This window comes from Lytechinus variegatus, chromosome 2 (genome assembly GCF_018143015.1).
Source record: "Lytechinus variegatus isolate NC3 chromosome 2, Lvar_3.0, whole genome shotgun sequence".
Taxonomy (NCBI): domain Eukaryota; kingdom Metazoa; phylum Echinodermata; class Echinoidea; order Temnopleuroida; family Toxopneustidae; genus Lytechinus; species Lytechinus variegatus.
This window is the reverse complement of record NC_054741.1, coordinates 47,810,592-47,830,602: the sequence shown is the minus strand read 5'-3', so window position 1 is coordinate 47,830,602 and position 20,011 is coordinate 47,810,592. Positions and strand designations below refer to the sequence as shown.

The window sequence follows — 20,011 nt, the reverse complement described above, 5'->3', positions numbered from 1 at the left end:
AAAAAATGTATGCTTTTGCATCAAAACAAGTTAGAACTCAGCTTACAATAGCCGTTCATTTTAGGTACCGTATGCGGATTTAACTACCAAGTGATTTATAATTTTGTTTGTATACCCAAATGTTTCATACACATGTGATTACTGTATACACTGTTTGACTTTTCAGACACTGACTATCAATACAAATCCAGTTTTAAATGTTTGTGTTAAATAAGTTCATAAATATATATTTTTTATTCAAAGTTTCTTTGAACTTAGATATGCATAGTAATGACAAATAAAAATAGTTCTGAATACATATTTACGACATATATGTAATTTCATGCGGTTGCACGTTAGGATGACACTTATATATTGACATTTCTTCTATTTTCAAACATGGACAAAAAGAATATTCTGCTTGCAGTTTGTATAAATAATTCATATACATCTTACATACTTCTTACATGCGTATCTATATCCCTCCTTCAATAACTGTCTTGAAAGCTTCTCACATGAAATCTGCAAGAAGCTTTAATTCTCATTCCTTCCAAAGTCAGGTTAAAAGTGATCATTAGAGAAACAAAAATTGCCACTTAATCTACATCAAATTTGTATATTTTCTGTTTGGTCTCATCCCATATGGTCTAATTCTGACTAATGTACAACCACTTCATCTATTAACCATTTGGTGTAGTTGCAATTTATCATTCTGCCTAATTTCCACATCACTAATCCTTCTCATATCCACTTGGCCTAAAACCACCTAGTCTATAAAGTGTTTATGAACCAAATTTTCATGAGACAATATGCAAAGAGTGGAATGAGATCATTTGGACATCAGACTAATTGACAGAGAGCCTACGTAGTGATTATTAGACCAAGTGATTGGTACATTTCAGTAGTCCAAGTGGGTTTAGCCATAATGATGTTGGACCATCTGAAGATCAGACCATCTGGGGCCCGTTGCAGAAAGAGTTGCATTTAAACGCAAGCCAAAAAATCAATTGCAAGTCCCAAATGCGTGCTGTTGATTGGTAGAAAATCAAGTTGCGCATGATTTTAAAAGTTGCGATTGATTGCAACTCTTTCTGCAACGGGCCCCTGCTAGAAGACTGAGAGGATACAAACTTAAGATCTACAAAAGCTAGGCAATTTAATTGGTTAAAAAATAATCCATTTAAAGTAAACAAGTCATCATGAAAAGTTCAACATCACTGGGCCCAAAGAGTTTTAATAACGAGTTCCAACTAAAATATTCCAATTTCATTCATCTGTGAGAATTTAATCTGGATAATAAAGGAAGGTATGTATTAAAAGGGTCAATCAAGAACTTCAAAAATTCAATACATGGTCCAGACTCACTTGATGTAAATGGCATTAAATTACATTTCAAACGTTTATAACTTTGAGGAAAAATCATCATTCTTAATGCTGCACAGCTTTCAAGGGAAAATAAAATGCATGCAATGTTTCATAATGAACTTTTTAGTTTTAGAGAGTTTAAAACTGCATGACTAGCTTCACGCAAATGCACTTTAGTAGTAGAGTTGGGTGTTGTGTGGTAGCAGAGAATACTAATGATCTCAAACCATAGCAGATGTGCTATTGTACGTTGGCTTTTTGTACCTGAAAATTACAAAAGAGATAGAGAAATAGCAAAATTAAATCATTTCTTTCAGAAAACCCTCTACACACTTATTTCTTAATTTGCATTATTTCAGTGAACAGAAACGTGGCTTTGGCTACTACAGCAATAGAATTAGTTCAAGGTTAACATTATACTAAACTAAACTGGATTCTAAACTGTTCAAGCAAAGCCACAATGCCAAGAAAATGAATTAAATTTCCATTAATCCCCAAATATCAATCTACGAATTCCATTTTTTGGGGGTATTTTCATTGGCATTATCTTTATTTCAAGCTGAAAGCTGTAATGAGACGACTTTCCCAATTGCTTTGAGCCAGTCCTTTGCAGTAAAAAATCTGAGGTCAGTCCCATGTTGACAAAAGTTTATAATGTGTTTTGCCATTCAGTGGCTACTAAAGCCTACTTCCATGGAATCCTCAATTTTTAACTGGTTGTTGCAATCGTTGCCATGGTATTCACAATTTGGAAGGCCAAGATACTATAAAGGAAAAGGTCCAGGGCCTCGTCTAACAAAGGGTTACAATTGATCCAATCAATCGTAACTCTATGGAAATTCATCAGTGTCATAATTTTTTATACAGGAAATGTGCTAAATGTCCTTTGTAAACAAAGGAGAGCACACCAAACTGTCAAGAAATCAATTAAAGGGGAAGTTCACCCTGACAAAAAGTTTATTGTAAAAATAGCAGAAAAAATAATAAAAAATATTGCCGAAGGTTTGAGAAAAATTCATCAAATAATTAAAAAGTTATTAGAATTTCAATTACTTGATTTGTGACGTCATATGCGAGCAGCATTCCTACATAGCGAATGGTAAAAAATCAATGAAATGTCATTTTCTCAGAAAATTGAAAATGGTTTTCACTGTAACTTTTGTATATCAATAGAGAAATCATTTCACACCCGATCATGAAAAGAAAACAAAATTAAGTCATCAGGAACCATACAAAATTTGAAATTCATACATTTTATATTACATACCACATGGGGCAGCTGCTCGTTTATGACGTCACAAATCCCAAATTTTGAACTCTAATAACTTTCTTACTCTTTAACAGATTTTCCTCAAACCTTCACCAATATTTTTTACTATTTTTTCTGCTATTTTTACAACAAAGTTTTCTTCAGGGTGAACTTCCCCTTTAATTGATGGATATATACATTCATGGCTAGAACAAATTTGAGCAAGCATGCATTTTATATGTTGACTTTGCTGGTTTTCTATAGTTGAGATTGATCGGATCAATTGCAAGTCTTTGCAAGTTGGGCCCCAGATCTGAAATGAAATCTTCAGTGGTAAAGGGGCAGAAAACTATGAAGATATAGATACTTACAGTTTGAGCACAAGGGATGAGGTCACCACGGAAACAGAAGACATCGCCATAGCAGCTGAGGCCATCCATGGACGTAAGAAAATATTGAGTGGAGCAAGGACACCTGTAAAATACCAGACATCAAATTGACTACTAAATCCTCAAATTCCAAAAGGCTTTGGACAGGGACCTACTAGTTCCAGAAAGCATCAGGTTAACATTTTCTCTTTCATCAAGCAGGAAGTTAGCAGATCTACCCTTTTCTTTTTTTCATTATTAATAGTACGACAGACATTACAATATCACAGCTACTATATTAATTATTTAAGTACTCTGTGATGTCACAGAATTCTGAGCAGTTGTGTGTCAAATAAACAAAAGTGATAAGTCAAAATTTTTGAAAGCCATTGAGTATTCAACATAGCAATGAAGACACCGTAGGATACTGGGTCATTTATACAGCAATCATGACTGTAAAGTATTACATTTCTGGTGGCCCGCTGCTGATATTCTGGATTTAGCGAAAAGTGATTGAGCATTGAATGCCAGGTAGCCACTCACCTCACCTGGGTCGAGTGTGGAAAAATGCAAAACAATGCATTGCCAAACTACATACATGTCACAGCAGAATCTGAACATTGTAACTTGTGATCTATCTACAGCCCGGAAACATATCCAATATACAATGTCATCCAGGGTAGGAAATAATTTTCTTGTCTTGGGGGCTATTCTTACCACATTGAGTCAATTGATGAAATTGGGGAGGTATTTCTTTCATGTAAAGGGTTATGTTTTTTCTGCAGCAATAATTATGCTGTAGAAGCAAATATGACTATTCTACCAGATGTAGAATATTCATTTCATACATAATCTTGAACACTGTTTGTGAAAGATCGTGGGGCAACTTTAGAAAAGATGGTCGTCCCAAATCATTCCAACGGGGAAATCAAAGGGAGATTAGGGGTGTCATGAGGGTGAAATTTCCCGTCCCCCTCACTTATTTTCTACATTGATGACACCTGTACAATGAACATGGAACCTTGTTATTTCCTCTGGCAGTACCATTTCAAAAAAAAGAAAGGGTAAATTATTTAAGCTTGAATCTAGTGTAGTATAGAATTTGAATTTGACTTTTGCTATGTCCATGGGAGTGGGTACCCCTGCTTTTATATGTAATCAGTAAGCATTATAATGAGCTGTAAAAAAACAACTCACCAGCTGCAATTGGAATTCCAACTGAGTTGTAGATACAGGCAAAGAAGAAGTTGATGTAGATCCTTCTGACGGTGTGTTTGGAAAGATCGATCGCCGCGGCAACATCCATCAGATCACTCTGTATAAATAAAGTAAATGAATATCAATACATTGTTCAATATCTTGTATAAATGACAGTCGAGGCTGTGTAAAGACGAATTCTCTGAAGTTGATTTATCGCAAAGGTCAAAGCAATTTTCCAGACCAGCGTATGAAAAATGTGTTATGTGCATGTTTTAAGTAGAATTTTGCAGAACAGATTTTGGTGGTCTAAAGAGATTTGACCTAGGCAAATTCACTTCTAGTCTATATAGTACACCTAGGTCAAATAGAGCATGTTGTGGATGAATATCTTGAAGGAAATAAATACCACTTATTTATCTATCTACCTATTAATCTGTCCATCTACCTATCTAACAATCTATCTATCTATCTATCTATCTATAGATTTGACCAAGGCAAATTCACTTGTATATAAAGGGGCTTTGATATACTTATCTACAATTACTGATTTTTAAGATAATCCATTGGAATAATGTATGTCTAACAGTAAAATGATTTATTTGGTGAGGGCTCCATCCCCCTCTGCCCACCCCCCCCCCCCCTTCACGACAAAACACCGCTACCGTTCAATGACATACCTTAATAAGAACAATGTCTCCGGCTTCTACAGCCACATCCGTCCCTGTTCCTATGGCGATGCCTACATCAGCCTTCACCAGGGCGGGGCTATCATTGACCCCATCTCCTACCATGGCAACACGCTGACCTTTCTCCTGCAGTTCAGTGATCTTTTCAACCTTATTATGGGGGAGAACCTCCGCAAAGACCTGGGATATTCCAACCTGTGAGGGGAATTAAAGAACCCGCGTCATAGACTACACAACAAATGCATGTGGTACATTCATACTTCCACATCATTACTGCTGATGCTTCTACAACCAATAACATTACTACTACTTTAAAAAAAAAAATGATGATCATAATAAATGATAATAAAGCAATATTGACTGGCCTCGGGGCAATACGACATATATCACCCAAACTAGATTTATATTGATTGATGTCAATTTAGTGAGGGCGATACATGTCGCCATTATTATATTGCTATTATTAAACAAATTAGACATCTAGAGCAAAAATCATTCAAATTTAGATATTTTAGATATTAAGAATGGGAATCTATTTTGTCATGTTCAGCAGACTGGGCCTCTGAACTTTACCATTGCAACGTAATTGAAATGCGCAGTTCAAGGACGCGTACAAAAGCACGTAGATTACCCGGATGTTAGCTCTACCTTATTGCCCGGTACAATTCCACGCATTTTCTCATTGACTTTCCTGAGCGGGCAATAAACTGGGTCCGTGGATAAACAATTGGAAACTTATTGATCGACCATAAATTTTGATCAGTCACAAGCAAGCAATAATGTATAAAAGTTGCCCTGCTCAGATGTCTTATATGGTTAAAGGTCAAGTCCACCTCAGAAAAATGTTGATTTGAATCAATAGAGAAAAATCAGACAAGCACAATGCTGAAAATTACATCCAAATCAGATGTAAAATAAGAAAGTTATGACATTTCAAAGTTTTTCTTATTTCCAACAAAATAGTTATATGAACGAGCCAGTTACATCCGAATGAGAGACTCGATGATGTCACTCACTTACTATACCTTTTGTTTTTTTATTGTTTGAATTATACAATATTTCAATTTTTACGAATTTGACAATTAGGACCTCCTTGCCTGAAGCACAAAATGTTAACATGATGGAATTCCACGTGTTCAGGGAGGAATGAAACTTTATTTCACATGAAAATGACGAGAAAATAAAAATATTTCATATTTCATATAATAAAATACAAAAGAAATAGTAAGTGATGTCATCAACTCTCTCATTTGGATGTAACTGGCTCGTTCATATAACTATTTTCTTGAAAATAAGCGAAACTTTAAAATGCCATAACTTTCTTATTTTACATCCGATTTTGATGAAATTTTTATGCTTGTTGAATTTTTCTCTTTTTATTCAAATCAAGTTTTGTTGGGGTGGACTTGTCCTTTAATGATACAAAATATTCATATTATTGCTGTTATAACTATTATTGTTGCCTTCTCTACTACAACTATCATTACTACTTCTACTAGCGGTCTTAATGAGAATGAGAATAAGAGGTAGAGGATGGGGAAGGGAATGAAAATATAAGAATGATGGTAATACACTTATTATTGCTATTAAAAGTATTTCTGATGCTGCTTCTTCTTTTTTCTCCTTCTAATACTACTATTAATGTTGCTTCTGCCCCTGCTACTGCTATTTATATCACTACAGGTACTACAAGTACTACTACTACTACTACTACTACTACTACTACTACTACTACTACTACTACTACTACTACTACTACTACAACTACTACTACTACTTCTACTACTACTACTACTACTACTACTACTACTATTGCTACTACTACTACTACTTCTACTACTACTACTACTACATCTACTACTACTACTACTAATAATAATAATAATAATAATAATACTAATACTACTACTAATAATAATAGTAATAATAATGATAATAATAATGATGATATGAATAAATAATAATGATAATGATAACAATGATAATTATAATAGTACTTTTTTTTACTACATTTAACAAAAATACTTTATATCTTTAACTAACAACAGAATCATCCAATCACAGAACATACAATATATCATTTTCTCTACAACTTTACATAAATATACATGTAGCCTTCCTCAATTAATAATATCATGGGAACTTCCTGACATAACCAACAATCTATTTGATTTCATTTGTTAACAGAACAATTGATGCAAAAGCAATCAATTCCAAAAGAATACAACCCCCATTGGCAGGACAACTTTGTAAAATAAACAAAACAGACGGTCACACCTCAGTGTCCCGAGAAAACCACCAGGTGGCCAGCAGTTGTAGTATTAAAGCCTAGCGCCAGGCTGCTCGGAAATCACTCTTTGCTAAAGCTTCGCTAAAGTGTTGCTATTGTTACCCCTATTCCAAAATTCACACCACTATGACTGCCCGGCCCTCACCTTTCAAGGCCTAGACTTTGACCCGAAAAAAGGTTGTTTGGTTTTTGAGTAATGCTAGCATGAACAAGGAAAAGTGTGTGGAAAAGTATGCTATTGGCTGAGAATGAATTTAAGAAGCATAAGCACTATATATTATCAACAACAACCATTACGAATAATAATAATGATAATAATAATAACAATAATGACAATAATGATAATAATAATAATAATGATGATAATAATAATAATGTTAATAATAATAATATTGATAGCAACAAAATAATAATAATATGATGACGATGATGATGATGTGAAAATGATAAGCACAAGATATCTTGTGCATATCATTTTGAAAAGTAGAACAAAAACAGGAAGAACAAGAAAATGATTAAAAATGAAAAAAATATAGACAGAAAAACATTTTGAAAAACATAATAATAGCAGATAGCAAATGCAAGGTAGAGAAATAACAAAGACAAAACACACAGGACAAAACATTATAGAAAGTGGGAAAAAAAGGAAATACAAGGCAAAAGCAATTTTGTGTCTCGCCCACTAATGAAAATAACCAGAAATATCATGATTTGCGAGGGCACGCAAGAGAATTACATCAAAACTTCATTGTGAAATGTCTGGGATGGAATAACACTTGTCATAAGAGCCTTGCACGTAAACTTTAATGTTGACCTGAAAATGACCTTTGACCTTACCATGTGACCTCCGACTGCAGCATAACATGCAGGTCGCCTAAGTACATCTACCATCCAAGTTTTGTTGATAAGTAACTTACGGTTGCGGAGTTAGGTGTCATAAGAGAGTCTTGCATGTAAACTTTAACCCGTTCGCGACGGCATAGTAGAATAGGTTCTAACACCCCAAACGAGATTAATCAGCCGGCCATGTCAAGTTCGAACAGCTCCATTGTTCCGTGCGTGCGAGCTGGATCGTTGATTACAAAAGCGTGTGTGCGATCCACGATGAGTGAATTGAACGATCGATAGTTTTCGCGCATGCGTAGTTCATTTCCTGTTTTGGCTGCACGGACTTCAGAGCTCACCTGTCGCTCCAGTGCTATAATTATGTCCGTACAGAGTGACTTCTTTGAGAATGTATTGTTTGTGATGTGGGTTTTGAAATTTTTCTTGGACTTCTTCTTTTTCGATATTATCATAATATTCTCATAATGTTACTATTATCATAATATTCTCCCTTCCTTTCTTCTTCCTTTTCTTCTTTTTCGATCTTCTTATTATTATCAAAATTATTATTCTCATTTCTTTTCTTCTCATATTCTTTTTTTCGATATTCTTCTTATCTTATCATCCTCATTTCCTTTCTTCTTTTGTTCGATCTCTGTCTCATCTTTTTGTTCTTATACTTCCTATTTATAGACCCCCCCTTCTCCCTTGATATAGTCTTGCTTTGTTTCCTCTTGCAAATGAAATCCTCCTTGTTTTTTCTTCCTTTTTTATAATGCTCCCTTTTCATTTTCTCCTCCTTCTTCTTCACTGATAATTGTGTAATCCTACACCTCCATCTCCTAAGTTTTCTCTTTCTTTTTCCCTTCTATTTATTCTTGTTATGAATTTGCTTGTGCTTCTTTTTTTCGCCTTTTTTCTTCGTCGTCTTATTTTCTCTTTATACCTATTCTCATTCTTTTACTCCCGTCGTCCTATTTTGCTTAATTTTGTTCTCTCTGTTTTTCTCTTCATGCAAAATGAAAAAAAATGAATATGATATTTCCTTTTAAAAGTATGCCCCCCAAAACATGAATCTTCAAAATATCGTTATATGCATACAAGTAATACTTTCTGAACAAGAAATCATAATCTTCTCGATTAAAATTTGCAAGGTGGTATACGACAATTATTATGAAGATTATTTATCATTTATCATCCAATTACTTAAGTTAGCCCACCCCATCCCCCATGATCACCATTATCTTCTCCCTTCATCTTTTTTCTGTTTCGTCTGCTTTTTGATTTTATCTTTTTCTTTGTCTTATCATTATTATATTCATAATCTTAACCATTGTTGTTGTTATTATTATCAATATTATTATTATTTTTTTATTATCCGATTGTTATATTTTCTTTTATTATTTGTTATTATCATTGTTAGTGTTGATAGTAATGTTTATAATTGTTATCATTGATATTATGTAAACATTTGAATATTTTACATGTAAAGAATAAAAAAAATTAGTTTAATTCGATTGAAAAATATTATTGTTATTGTCATGAATGCCACCCCCTCTACTCTCTCTAATCCCCTTACCTCTAGTCAACCTCTACTTATATTCTCTCTCTCCTCTATTTTCCCTTTACTTTTTTCCCTTCTATTCAATCAGTAGCTTACGCAGGGGGAGAGGGTTCAATTTCATACGAGGCGCTTTTAATCGAAAAAAATGTACTACAACACTGCGCAGACAAGTGGGTTATGCTCTCTCTCTCTTCTTCATCTCCAGTTCCGTGCCCCCCGGCCCTCTCTCTATTTTTTCCCTTCTGAGTATATTCTCGTCATCACAGAAATATGTCCAAACCCGGCCCTCCAAGCCCAACCCATACTAAAAAATAGAACCTACATTAGGATAGGTGCCCGGCATATTCGGCCCATAATCAATTTCAAATGATTTCTAGATTTTATACGTCGTCGAGAAATGTTCAACAAAAACCTCCAAATTATTTCCTTAATTTAAAATCCAACGGAGACGTTGCCATGTATTTGTGTAAAAAAATGAATATTATGTATCAAATGATTCTAGTAATTAAAATTGTATTAAAAACAAGACATTCTGCCTTTCTTTCATTATCCAAGAATATACAATAAGTCCCTGCAAACCGTTTTATTTATTGTGAACTTACTCAATTCTCAGTTTATTTCACTAGTTTAGAACGTGTGTGGTTATTTTCTTGACATGTATGTGCAAAGGATTTAATGATCAACAAATGATTAGTAATTCATGGAAAATGCAAGAAAAAATAACTTAAGTATATGTTGGTCAATTTAAAATGGAAAAAATGAGTGTGACCAGAAAGACATTTTCGGTTTTGCTGGTATTCTAGTTGTCAGAGATCGGCGGTGAACCAAGGAATTCTTGGTGGAGGGGACTATAAATGCGCTACTTTTTCTTTACTTTTTTCTGACAAGCAAAGGGGGGGGGGGAGAAATAGAGGTCAGCAATGAAATCGCAACCCAAGTTACACCATTACTATTTTATACCCTTTTTTTATTCTAGTGCATATAAATTATATTCCATCATTTAACCCCCCCCCCCATTTGTTTCGCCACACTCACTGTCAAATTTTCGGACAATATATGATTTGATTAACATTTTAGGAACTTTCCGTTCGGAAATTATTATTTCCTGCGTTCAGTTTGTTTTAATATCCAATTTCGTCAAGATGAAAAAGGACTCTGAAAATAATAACCTGCATTGCCAAAGTATAATTCTAAAATGTCGTAAGTGTATATAATTTCTCACCTGGTACATTCACCTTTACAGAATTTCGATGTATTAAAATAATTCTTATGTTTTATTTCTCCACTTCCTTTTTCCCTGTAGCCAACAATCCATAAGAGCTCCGATGAAAATACAAATATAACGAGTTAATTAGAGAACTGTAAGAGGAAGAGCGTGCTTCAAAAGAGATACATAGAAAGGCAATTCTCGCCTGCCTAAATATCATATTCCAGCTCATATTAAGTGATCTATATTATCTCTAATTAATTAATTAATTGTCTTTATTAATCAATTCATGTACTGATTGCTTTATCTCATATTTATCTTTATCAAAGTTGAACGTCTGTTATATTCTATGGAGTACGGCCAAAAATGAAACAAATAACTGAATGGACGTATATGAAATCACAATATGCTTTATGCCGTTTTTCTCGCACCCTTCTAACAAGCAATTAAAAAAAATTAAACGAGCCGCATGATGATAATGATTAATAATTCATATAATATCCACTTAACATTGTGATCAAGGCGCTCTACTTATTCATTACCCGGCTTACATCATTTGTTCCGTGAAAAGCATTATAGGCCTGTTTGCAGACATAAACATAAATATTTTATTTTAATATATTCTGCTTTTCATTCCCTCTATCTTCTCGAATAATATATCCATGGAATGCATATTTACTCCATGCTCTGGATTCCTATCGCATCACATTTTTTTTTATATGCAGGTCAAACCAAATCACGATAACATACTCAATCAGAATAAAATCAATTGGGGAAACCTTAGATTTTTTTCGAAAATTCATATGAGATTACTGATATGGATAAAACATGCTTCATATACTTTGTACATCGTAAATAACACATATTAGTCTTCATTAGCATGATTATGCCTATGTCACGGCGTTTATCACTCTTTGGTGTTAAACCAAACTGACAAAGTGTGAATTCATCCGTACATCCTTCCCTTTCAAGTCACTCTTTTACATTGTTAGTAAGTGGCAACTTTATCGACCTTCGCTGGATGCCCTTTTGTGATTTTCAAAGGAAAGGGGGCCATGCCTCCATCATTTACCACATCCGTATCGTTAGAACAAAATAGAGTGTACGTACGATCCGAGGTATTCTCAATAGCCAGCTGTATACACTTTTTGTTTAGGATTATAGAAATCGATATCAACTTAAAGTCGTGTACTCTTTTCTAGTTTGATCTAGCTTGATCAGTTCATGAAGTTGAATATTATGACAGCCATTTTCAAGAGGCAAAATAATGCACCTAAATGAAAGAAGAAAACAAAAATCGATGTGTTATAAACTGAAACCCTGATTTTTCTTCTTCCTATATTTTATCAACGGCGCCATTTTTTTTAAAAAAGAAGTGCACACCTAGTTAGCAGTAATGCATATAGCATTTTCATTTCTTTGAAAAGCAGGATAAAAGAGCATTGTAAATTAAATGCCTTGCTCACGGGCATAGGTGCCGTGGCCGGGATCGAACCCCGGACTTTTTGAAACCTCACAAGCAATCTTATAAAGTATCGATCGTTTTCGATCTATCGTTGATCATATCAGCGCACGCACGCAGCTCTGCGTGCGTTTTGGGTTGCATTTCGCTGCTCTCATTGTTTTCCCTCACTTTTATTGATTACGGTATATACGTGGTTCTGCGAAACTGAAAATCGTTGAAATCAAGCTTCCATCGCGGCAATGCCCACTGTACGCCAATATTGGACTCTCTTCGAAGCATAACTCGTTTTATAATGCTTTATAAACTATAGAAACAAAAGGTAAAAACGTATGACTTTCTGGAATGTGTAGTTTAATTAATGGACATTGTAATTATAACACAGAAAAGGCAGAAACATAGTATGAAATTGTATTTTTAAAGCCTGCAAATGGATGCGAGTAATAGCCTTTGCGGAACCGACTATATACGGCTCCCGTACATGAATAAGTTTTAGGGAACCGTATATATCCGGCTCCCGTTGGCAACGGGTTAATACTGACCTGAAATGACCTTTGACCTTACCATGTGACCTCTGACAGCAGCATAACATGCAGGTCCCCCAAGTCCATCTACCATCCAAGTTTGGTTGAAAAGCGACTTACAGTCTCGGAATTAAGAGTCTTGCATGTAAACTTTAACGTTGACCTGAAAATGACCTTACCAAGTGACCTCCGACTGCAGCATATGATGCAGGTCCCCCAAGTCCATCTACCATCCAAGTTTGGTTGAAAAGCGACATACGGCTGCGGAGTTAGGTGTCATAAGAGAGTCTTGCATGTAAACTTTAACGTTGACCTGAAAATGACCTTTGACCTTACCATATGACGTCAGACTGCAGCATAACATGCAGGTCGCCTAAGTACATCTACCATCCAAGTTTTGTTGAAAAGTAACTTACGGTTGCGGAGTTAGGTGTCATAAGAGAGTCTTGCATGTAAACTTTAATGCTGACCTGAAATGACCTTTGACCTTACCATGTGACCTCTGACAGCAGCATAACATGCAGGTCCCCCAAGTCCATCTACCATCCAAGTTTGGTTGAAAAGCGACTTACAGTCTCGGAATTAAGAGTCTTGCATGTAAACTTTAACGTTGACCTGAAAATGACCTTACCATGTGACCTCCAACTGCAGCATATGATGCAGGTCCCCCAAGTCCATCTACCATCCAAGTTTGGTTGAAAAGCGACATACGGCTGCGGAGTTAGGTGTCATAAGAGAGTCTTGCATGTAAACTTTAACGTTGACCTGAAAATGACCTTTGACCTTACCATATGACGTCAGACTGCAGCATAACATGCAGGTCGCCTAAGTACATCTACCATCCAAGTTTTGTTGAAAAGTAACTTACGGTTGCGGAGTTAGGTGTCATAAGAGAGTCTTGCATGTAAACTTTAATGCTGACCTGAAATGACCTTTGACCTTACCATTTGACCTTTGACAGCAGCATAACATGCAGGTCCCCCAAGTCCATCTACCATCCAAGTTTGGTTGAAAAGCGACTTACAGTCTCGGAATTAAGAGTCTTGCATGTAAACTTTAACGTTGACCTGAAAATGACCTTACCATGTGACCTCCAACTGCAGCATATGATGCAGGTCCCCCAAGTCCATCTACCATCCAAGTTTGGTTGAAAAGCGACATACGGCTGCGGAGTTAGGTGTCATAAGAGAGAGTCTTGCATGTAAACTTTAACGTTGACCTGAAAATGACCTTTGACCTTACCATATGACGTCAGACTGCAGCATAACATGCAGGTCCCCCAAGTCCATCTACCATCCAAGTTTGAATGAAAAGCGACTTATGGTTGTGGAGTTAGGTGTCGAGATCTTGCATGTAAACTTTAACGTTGACCTGAAAATGACCTTTGACCTCACCATGTGACCTCAGATTGCAGCATAACATGCAGGTCCCTTAAGTCCATCCACCATCCAAGTTTGGTTGGAAAGCGACTTAAGGTTCTGGAGTTATGTGTCATTACAGGTTTGTGACGGACAGACAATGGACGACCCTAAGTCTCGCCTTCACCTCTGGTGGGTGAGACAATAAAAGAGGGAGGATATTTGAAAATAAATACATGTAGATTACATTAAGAAGTGAAGAATATTACCTGTTTAGCAATAGCATTAGCAGTAACCCTGTTATCACCTGTGAGTAGTACTACATCAAGACCTAGATCTTTCAATGTTTGTATGGCTTGTTGGGCTTCTGGCTTGACAGTGTCAGCGATTGCGATCATCCCAACGATTTGATCTAAATTATAAAAAGAAGTATATTGTCATTGATTCAATGGTATTTGTTATACTGACCATGGCTGATCCCAAGTTCGGAGGTGACCATTTGGTGTCGGTGTTCGGTCAATATTTTATTTTCATTTGCTCATAATTTGCATCCTTATTATTTTAAGTAGTATTTGTCCAATAACTTTAAATTTGATGCGGAAGTGCAGAACCCTATTAAATAGCACTCACAACACATATAACTGTTTAAAAAAGTAAACAATTGTGCTAAGATTTACTGCATCTATACTTGTTTATTCAAAGCGGAAAACTATTTTTTTCAATAAAAAACAATAATCCTTAAATTGGCAATACAATGAATAAAAGAAAACCCTTTCAAAGCAAATTGGCAACAGCGTAACAATACTTACCATCTACAGCTACTAATACTGCAGTATGTCCCTGAGCTTCGTTATGACCTAATGCATCATTCATATCGTCTGTGACCATTAAGTCATTCTTTTTCATCCATTCCCTGTTTCCAATAAGTACTGTGAATTCATTCTTTTGAATTGAAGCTTTCTGGATATCTGGAATTGTTCAAAATGCACAAAACCAATATACAAAGTGTAAACAAGACACCAGACATAATGAAATCACATTTCAAATTGAACACTCTCTCCTGAATCTTAAACTCTGGCTAAAGCTTCGGTAAATGATAAATACTGTTAGTTATAAAGGTGGCATTTAAGAAAAGGTTAGTATATTACATGTTTCAAAATGGATAATATTTTCAAGGGAAATAAAAGTCGTGGTCATCATCAAAGGTGGGTATTCTTTCTATACAGAGAGCATTTTATGAAGAGATTTACCAAATATTTAAATGTTTAGTCTGCTTCCAGACAATCAGATGCAGGAACTTCCCGTAGTTTAAAATAACTGTTGTTGAATATCACTTCCTATTTGTATCAAGTGTTTCCTAATAAAAAATTAGTTTGGCTCTACTATGATTTTTGTCACACCAATTTTCAAGATATAATGGTATGGAAATTTAATTAGTCTTTCATATCACCATTGATCATTGACATCATCCCACTGGTAAGAATAAAGCAATCAACGTGAGATAAATCCACTTCTGCTGGCAGTCAGCCAACTATCTCACCTTCGCATTTCTCAATTTCTTCATTTTTGTTGGCAAGCAATTGCATCGTGGGAAAATTTTTCAACATGGCTGTGATATGACTGACAGTGCAGCGGAGTCCGTAGCCTGGCTCGGCGTTGAAGTCTGAGCATCGACCAACCTGGTCTGCCTGTAACATCTGTTCACATAAAGAGGGATTGACAGATTTTAATATTAAAGGGGAAATCCTGGTTTGAAAAAAATGTAAACGATCACTGTGAGCTAGCTTCCCATTTTCATTGGCCCATATTCTGAAGTCGGGTATATCTTAAACTCAAGTTTAAAGTTGTGGTTTAAGTATGGATAGCCAATTGTTACATAAATCACTAACATTAGAGATATCATATTTCAGCTCATTTGGCTCTGAAATCATTCATAGCTGTCTAGGAAGTGTAAATATAAGATTGTCTTCACCATCGATGAATCAGGAAAGAGCACAGTGAACATAAGAAACATACAATGTAATACAAATTTTGACACTTTTGGCTTCCCATAATTTTAGCACAGAGTTAGATCATGGTCTAAGTTAAATTTGACTTCAGAATACGGGCCATTGTATTTAGGAAGGGTATAATGGAAAAGATTGCTTTCCAGAATCATTTTCACTCATATGGCCATAAAATCTCTGAAATAGTTGAGGTAAATATTTGTGTGCAGTCCAATGCATAATATTTCTGTGTGCAGTGATTGTGATTGCATTGCAATGTATTTGATTTATGATTTTGGAATTTGAAAATCATACTACGCTGCTTATAGTCTATATACTACACCTAGGTCAAATAGAGCATGTTGTGGTTAAAGGAAATAAATACCACTTATTTATCAATCTATCTACCTATTAATCTGTCCATCTACCTATATATCCATCTATCTATCTATCTATCTATAGGTTTGACCAAGGCAAATTCACTTGTATGTAAAGGTTATTGATCATTTGAATATCTAACCTTGACATTAAATCTGATGACTCATCTACTGATCTACAAATACTTCTTCTGATTTTTAAGGTAATCCATATGAATTATGTACTAACAGTAAAATGATTTATTTTATCTATCTATCTATCTATCTGTCTGTCTGTCTGTCTGTCTATCTACCATCCATCCGTCCGTCTGTCTATTCTATCTATCTATTTATCTGTCCGTCCGTCCGTCCATTTGTCTATGCTATCTATCCATCCATCCATCCATCTATCTAATGTACCTATTTATTTGAGTTTTTAAACAGGGTAGCTTCATTATTGATCTTATATATGGGCCATTCCGGTTAAGACTTGGACAAGGGTCGAAAAATAAAGTACTCGCTAGGCTTGATTTTTCATGTGTTTTAGATGGGCTAACACATTGGTAAACTGGTTCAGATAAGGAAAAGATAAGCTGGCATGTCAATTTCACAATATCACCTGATTTCTAAAAATGTTGAGACGTTACTCTTCCCGAGTGGACATGCATAAAAATGAATAAATAAGGATGATTTCCGTTGTTTTTATGCATAAAGTCGATCACAGAAAAAACTCGGAGGTGACTGAAGCACTAGTTTGCGCTGCCAAGCTCAGTCGCAAGCGCAATCTTCGATACGCCGGTCTGTTGGGACGTTACTCTAAGCAATATCGAAATCAATTGCATAATTTCAAAATATGACTTGAAAATGCCTTTAAATGACAAACATCTCTGATATTTGATGAAATACTAGTAAATAAAAGACAGAAACATCGAGTTTTGTGCACCAATTCTGCGCAGTTGTGAAGACAATTCGCATGTCCACTGTTGAGACGTTACGGTGCTAATGAAGGAACAAATTTTCAAATAAAAGAAAAGGAAATTTTCTCGGGTTTACAAACGATGTGACTGTTTGAACGCAAATTAATGACATGGTAACATTACGGGGAGTCTCGGGCAGAATTGATTATCATAAAATTGAAATAGATAAACTCGAATGAAAGAACTAAAACTAAGTAATGAAATATAATGTATAGAATAAACAAATAAATTTGATTGAAAATTGGAACAATATCAAAATAACGTAGTTACATCTAATCAATTTATTTTTAATGTCTGATGTATAGCACTTTTCAACCTTTGAAAAAGCGCTTGATAAGAATTATTGTTATTACTTTTTATTATTATTAGGTTGTGAACGTTTTGATTGATTGTTGTTGTGTTATATTTTAGACATATTCTGTGGTGAGATTATGGAAAAGAAAATAATAAAAGGAAAAAATGACTCGCGTGATGTGTCTTTTTTTTTAATAACGATTTCATGATGAAATCCTTGAATGAAATTATGGAGAAGAAAATAATAAAAGGTACAAAGTCTCGCGTGATGTGTCTTTTTTAAAAATAATTTTGAGTCTTGTATCGTTTATGCATCCTTTGACAGAATTTCTGCCCTCAATGAACCATCTTTTTTATTGCGTAATGCCGATCATTCATGCTACAATGAGTTGTCAATATCAATTCAGCATTTATTTCAAATTCATTAAAAGTACTGGGTGATAAAATAATCATCTGACAAAATTTTAATAAATTAAAACAAAAGTGATATTATTTGTTGGCACATAATTATTTATACAAATTGAAAGATAATTGATAGGAAATCGGGGATGCAATAAAAAGGCAGAAAGCTTGTTAAAATGATTTCACATCATTCTTGTCATTACGACCATTAATCTGATCTTCATTGTGCGACATTGTTACCTTCATTGTAATTATCATCATCACCATCAATCATCATCATCTCATCGAACTTCCGAAAGGTTTATAAAGGTTTTTTTTTTTTTTGGGGGGGTATTCTAACGTTTAAAAAAGGTGTTTAAACCGTCTAAAACTTACCACATTTTGACGTCCATAAGATGTTTTCACTAAACGTCAAAAAAGCCAACTTGAATAGTTTTTAGAACATCAAAATATATCAATTTTGTTAGTTGGGAAGTCATTAGTTTGAACCCCTTCTCATATCCGGATCCGCCGTATGGGACATTCAGCAACAAATGAAACCGTATAAAATATCTTTTTAGGTAGCGAACCATTAAAATGTGATTATTCAATACATTTGTTTCCAAATCCAAAATAAAAAAAATAAAATGCATTTGATTACAGCAACATTATAATTTTATTGTCAAAAGAGAAGAAAATGGAATTCTGTCACAATTCGAATTACAACATTGGCCACACAAAAAACACCTTTTTTTCGATTTGCAGAATTTTAATACCGGGTATATTGGGGAGGAAACTTATGAATATTTTTAAAAGGAAATATAGGCCCTAAATTCTAATGAATGTTCATAAAAAAAATTTGAAAAACGAATGATCGTAAAAAGCATTTCTTGAAATTGACATAATTTGGGCACCTAAATCCAAACAGCCGCTGATACAGGGTCCCAGAACGGGGGGAGGGCTGGGATGGCTTTATCCCATCAGAAAAAAAATCAGATTGTGATTTTTTGCATGGTCGACCCCCCCCCCCCACTTCCCGTTTTGCAGCCCTCGATGTCAAAAAAGTTAGCCGCCACTTTCCAAAAATCCTGGATTATTATGAGACATTGTGGAATATTAAGAAGAATAAATAACGTCATAAAAGGACACTTGTCTCATCGTGCATCGCTTGATACTGCATGCCTAAATTATTATTTTTCTTTTTTTTTCAACTCTTGAATACTAGTTTATTGCGAGGTAAAAAGAAAATGAAAATAAAGACAATTTCAAGCATTATTAACATTATATATGCGATATATTTTTGGCAATGTCCATCGTCAAAGTCGTAACGTCTAATTTTTAGTTTTTATATCTTTTGATAGTTTTTTAATCTAAAACAGAACATCAAATTTGCTTGTAAGAGCACTATTTCATGAATTCATGTGAATAAAATAACCACCTAAACCTAAAGAATCACCAGCAACAAATTATGGTATAAAAAGTCGTGCGACGTTACGGAAAACATTGTCTTTTAAAATCATAACGTCTAAAGTTAAGAGAGCAACCATAAACATCATGTACGGTGATCACTTTATAAACGTAAAGCCTGATTGTGATTTAAACGTTTTTTCTGAGAACGATTAGAAGATTTTGATATGTTTTTTAAATAAATATAAAACTAAATACGGTAAAATATATCATTGTTACGAGGACGTTATTGCGGACATTTAATTCTACAGTGTCCTCATGAAAATCATAACGTCGAGTTCGTTCTAATGCCTTTTACATCATTTTTATACATGAAAAATTGATAAAACATTTTTAAGTATCTCGGAAGGTATGGGCAGTCGTAAGATTTATTATTGAAATACAACTTTATATCCATAAAAGAGTAGATAATGTACGATGTGCCGTTTTTACAATTTGGACGTTATTGGATAAAATATTGGACATGTCTTTGTG

General features: G+C 34.7%; 1 protein-coding gene across 4 annotated transcripts in view; it reads right to left on the bottom strand.

The window, feature by feature from the left end:
* Positions 1–1,010: 1,010 nt before the first annotated feature.
* LOC121408207 (copper-transporting ATPase 1-like) overlaps positions 1,011–20,011 on the bottom strand; it is a 55,492-nt gene continuing 36,491 nt past the window's right edge. For all 4 annotated transcript variants that reach the window (XM_041599588.1, XM_041599589.1, XM_041599591.1 and 1 more), the window contains 7 exons: positions 15,618–15,774; positions 14,887–15,045; positions 14,347–14,489; positions 4,839–5,042; positions 4,159–4,276; positions 2,965–3,067; positions 1,011–1,608 (listed from right to left, as the gene is read on the bottom strand). In XM_041599588.1, coding sequence (XP_041455522.1) covers positions 1,566–1,608; positions 2,965–3,067; positions 4,159–4,276; positions 4,839–5,042; positions 14,347–14,489; positions 14,887–15,045; positions 15,618–15,774 — 927 coding nt within the window. In that variant the 3' untranslated portion in view covers positions 1,011–1,565. The remainder of the gene's footprint in view (positions 1,609–2,964; positions 3,068–4,158; positions 4,277–4,838; positions 5,043–14,346; positions 14,490–14,886; positions 15,046–15,617; positions 15,775–20,011) is intronic.